This window comes from Trypanosoma grayi (assembly GCF_000691245.1).
Source record: "Trypanosoma grayi strain ANR4 Tgr_1315_V1, whole genome shotgun sequence".
Lineage (NCBI taxonomy): Eukaryota > Euglenozoa > Kinetoplastea > Trypanosomatida > Trypanosomatidae > Trypanosoma > Trypanosoma grayi.
The window spans coordinates 1-3,560 of record NW_008826934.1 but is presented as its reverse complement, the minus strand read 5'-3'; the positions used below and the strand labels follow the sequence as shown (position 1 = coordinate 3,560).

The following is a 3,560-nucleotide window of genomic DNA, read 5'->3' as shown; positions in this document are numbered from 1 at the left end:
CCACAATCGAACGTCGCGAGTGTCGTACGACAAGCCAATACAGAGCGCCTCAACACGCCCCATCGGCGGCCTGTTCGTGCAAAGCACTTGCCGGTACACCTCTTCCTCCGTCGTTGCTCCCTTGGTTCTGATCACCACATCGTCTTCCATGGCAAGAGCCGCGTGATACCACGTGGTAGCAACTGTCGGGTCCAACTGCAACACCTGGCGAAGACAGTCAAGGCGCGTCACGAGACTCCCTCGAACGACGACACGCTCCTGGCGCAGCAACCAATGTGGGCCGTCTGGCGTGTGGTACTGCTCCACACATGAGGAAAGGCAGAGTGCAAGATTTCTCCAGTCCGCAAAATCGTGGCACGACGGCTCCTCAGCATGGTTAAGAGACTCCACCAGACAAGCTGCTTTGCTCAGGGTTGCGTATTCAGGTTGGCGGTAGCGCTGGTTAAACACAAAAGGCTCATTGCACCTCGACGTCACAAATATGAACTCCCCCACATTACCACCCACAGTATTCACTTCGTTCTGTATCTCGTCTGTCGGCAGCAAACTGCGGAGCGACGACGCAGCATCACGCCATATGGTGCTGTCTGTGCAGTGCCGCCTCCCGCCACTACAGCGTATCGCCTCGGCGAAACATTGTGAAGCCGTGACAAGTTCTCCAAAGACAGGAATGGAGCCAACACCACGATTGCCGAGTGCAACGCCGACGGCACGCCATGTACTACCACTATTTCCATTTGACAATTCGAGTGCACGCTGGTACATCTGAAGACTGTGTGGCCGGCCATCATTACACAAGACCTTCTGCACTTGCTCCGCCGCATGCGACTGCAACGGGGGCTGTGTCTCAAGCTTCTCCAGCAGCTGTGCGAGTTGCAAAAAAGCATACGGCGCGTAAAATGGAATCGCGTCACTAAACGGCAAGGACGTTTGAACCGGAAACTGCGGTACCTCCACGGGGTACATCACAACGTGCGCAATCGACTGCTCTAGCAGTGTCACAACCGCATGCAGTTCGGCATCCCCAACACCCTCTGCGCCCAGAAAGCGGCCAATGAGGAAGCAGGCAAATGGGGAGAGACGTTTGCTAAACTCCTCGGGCGTCTTCGCCACTTTTGCGAGGAGTCGCTTGCGAAACGATCTCAGTTCATTTTCCTTGGTGTAGTTTGCATAAGTGAAGAGGACGCCTAGCGAAAATGATTCGCTCAGCTTCTCCACCTGGCGAACCTCACAGAGGGATGACTTCAGTGCTGATAAGTCGCACTGCGGTGCACGCTCAGTCACTTCGCGTATCTGTACGAGCGCATTAGCTCCTTCCGCCACAATCATTTTCTCCACCACCGACAAACCCTCATTCACCAATGAGAGCCGGGTATAGCTAGGCCTGCGAACATTCACAATAGCACGTAGCTCATGGTAAATGGCATCTCGCACTTCATCCAGGATTACTCGCGCTTGCATTCCAAACAGCACCACATCGCTCACCGGCGGTATCGTTATGTTATACCAAGGGCTGTCGTCAGTGTGACTGATCTCGGGAAGCTGGCGATGACACCCCTTGGTCACCAGAATCGGCATCGGTGCCTCTTCACCACCTATTTTAGCAGTTGGCGGTGCTTTGACCGTCTCTTCTGAAATAGGAGGTGAAGAAGGAAGACTCTGGACCGCAACAGACCTTGTGGACAGCGCTTCTTCGCCTTGTTTTTTGGTAGGAGCATACTGACTACCGAAGAGGAAACACATCGCACCAAAAGTGGCAATCCCTGCCGGAACTGCGGCGACTAGTAAAGTCCATTGAGTGGGGCCAACGCTCATTACCTACAGCTCTCGAGTGGTGTAAGCAACGCCGTATGAGTGTGTCTGTATGCTTTTCTTTTTTGGTTTCCCCCTTGAAGGGCCCTTTTCCCCACCGTCAGCGTAGCCGTCGCGTGTCAACTGCCAATCACTTCAACTCGGAAGAAGCCAAGAAAGAGCAAACAAACAAAAAAAGAAACAACACAACTTCTAAGAACCTGAGGCAGCAGGTATCACACTAACAAAAAAAAAAACACTCCTCAGCCACTCTCTATTGTGTGGGTGTGTGTGCTTTTTTTTTGTCTTTCTGCGTACAGACCTCTTTCACACACTTCCATACATCGCGCAGCTCCTTTTCATCAAATGCAGCTCCACAGGTTCCGCGGGTACATCAAACAACTTGCGCTCCCTTGCGTTTTCTCACATCCTTTCGTCACACTGACGCCGAAACGCCCCCATTCTTCTCACGCTGCGATTCAACAGCCCTCGCAGCGGAACCAGCGGGAAAAAACTTGCCCCGTATGGAAGTCTTCTTTCCGTGCCTTCTCTTGAACAGTCGAATCGCTCGTGGGATTTCCTCTGGCGCCACTGGCACCGCGTTTAGTGTCAACAACTGCCTCAGTATGCTGATGACGCGGAAGCGATGCTGGTCCGACTGTGGGAGTTGTGCCAGCTCGTGATGACTCTCATTATCCCACTCATCCATTTCGTGAGAGGCGACAGGCAAGTGCTGAACGCGGCTTCTTGCGGGTGGAGCCGTCATCATTGAGAGTCGCATGCTGTTCAAGCTCGTGCCTATCGTCTGGGACGGTTGTACAGCAATTCTGCTCGCTGCAAAATCTACATCATGTGCCACCTTTGTTTCAATTTCCCCCCGCTGTGTCATACTACTGGAAGATGCGACAGCCACCTCCAGGATGGGATTTTCTTCTATTGTAAGAGTACGGAGGTTGATGAGTTCCGACAGTGTGTTTAGCTCTTCCCAGGCGTGGATGTTGTTGTCAGCCAGGTAAAGCGCCACAAGTGAAGACAAGAACTCAAATCCTTTCAGGCTTTCTACCCGGTTATGCTCCAGATTCAGCGTCTCCATATTACTCCCTAGGTGCATAACAAACTGCGCATTCGTCACCTTGTTGAAGGAAAGGTTGAGGGAACGCACTGTGCCACAGAGAGCAAACGTGTCAATGCGCACTTGCTCAATGTCGTTGTTCCTCAGGTTGAGCCGTGTGAGACTGTGCAGTCGTCTAAAATGGTCGCTGCAGAGCTCTGTGATTCTGTTTTCCGCCGCACTGAAATCCATGAGAAATGGCAGCTGTCGGAGCCCAGCGAGAGATGCGATGTCATTTCCGCTCAGGTTAAGCCGCTCTAGCGTCGTGCCAGATGTCGCAAGGTCATCAAAGACATCGTCGGTGAGCCTATTATTCACAGCAGAGAGGTACACAAGAGAATGCAACTGTCGCAATGGTTTCAGCGACTGTAGCATGTTGTTATCCAGAGAAAGGCGCTGCAGATGTGTGTAAAGGCCCAGCACCTCTATGGAGGTGAGACTGAGGGAGGAGAGGTTCGACTGCGCATACACCAGACGGCCCTCAGCGTTGTGGGCGAGAATAACCAGGGACGCTGTCACGACTTCCGTTGTGAGCGGCCGATCTTCGGGGCGCGAACTGTCGCTTTGCAGTGTTGCAAGCGATGAGACACTGCTGTTTCCAGTCATTATACACTTTCTCTCTCTCTCTCTCTCTCTCTCTCTCTCTCTCTCTCTCTCT

The 3,560-nt window shown here is 52.8% G+C and overlaps 2 protein-coding genes across 2 annotated transcripts; both read left to right on the top strand.

Annotated features, from left to right (window-relative positions):
- Window positions 1-481: 481 nt before the first annotated feature.
- DQ04_13151010 (hypothetical protein) lies at window positions 482-769 on the top strand (the record flags this gene model as incomplete). Its single annotated transcript, XM_009316900.1, has 1 exon — window positions 482-769. The coding sequence occupies one exon, from the start codon at window positions 482-484 to the stop codon at window positions 767-769; it is 288 nt and encodes a 95-aa protein (XP_009315175.1).
- Window positions 770-1,413: 644 nt separating this feature from the next.
- On the top strand, window positions 1,414-1,635 carry DQ04_13151000 (hypothetical protein; the record flags this gene model as incomplete). The annotated part of the gene is made up of 1 exon (XM_009316899.1): window positions 1,414-1,635. One exon carries the CDS (start codon window positions 1,414-1,416, stop codon window positions 1,633-1,635), a length of 222 nt encoding a protein of 73 aa, XP_009315174.1.
- Between the last annotated feature and the right edge of the window lie 1,925 nt (window positions 1,636-3,560).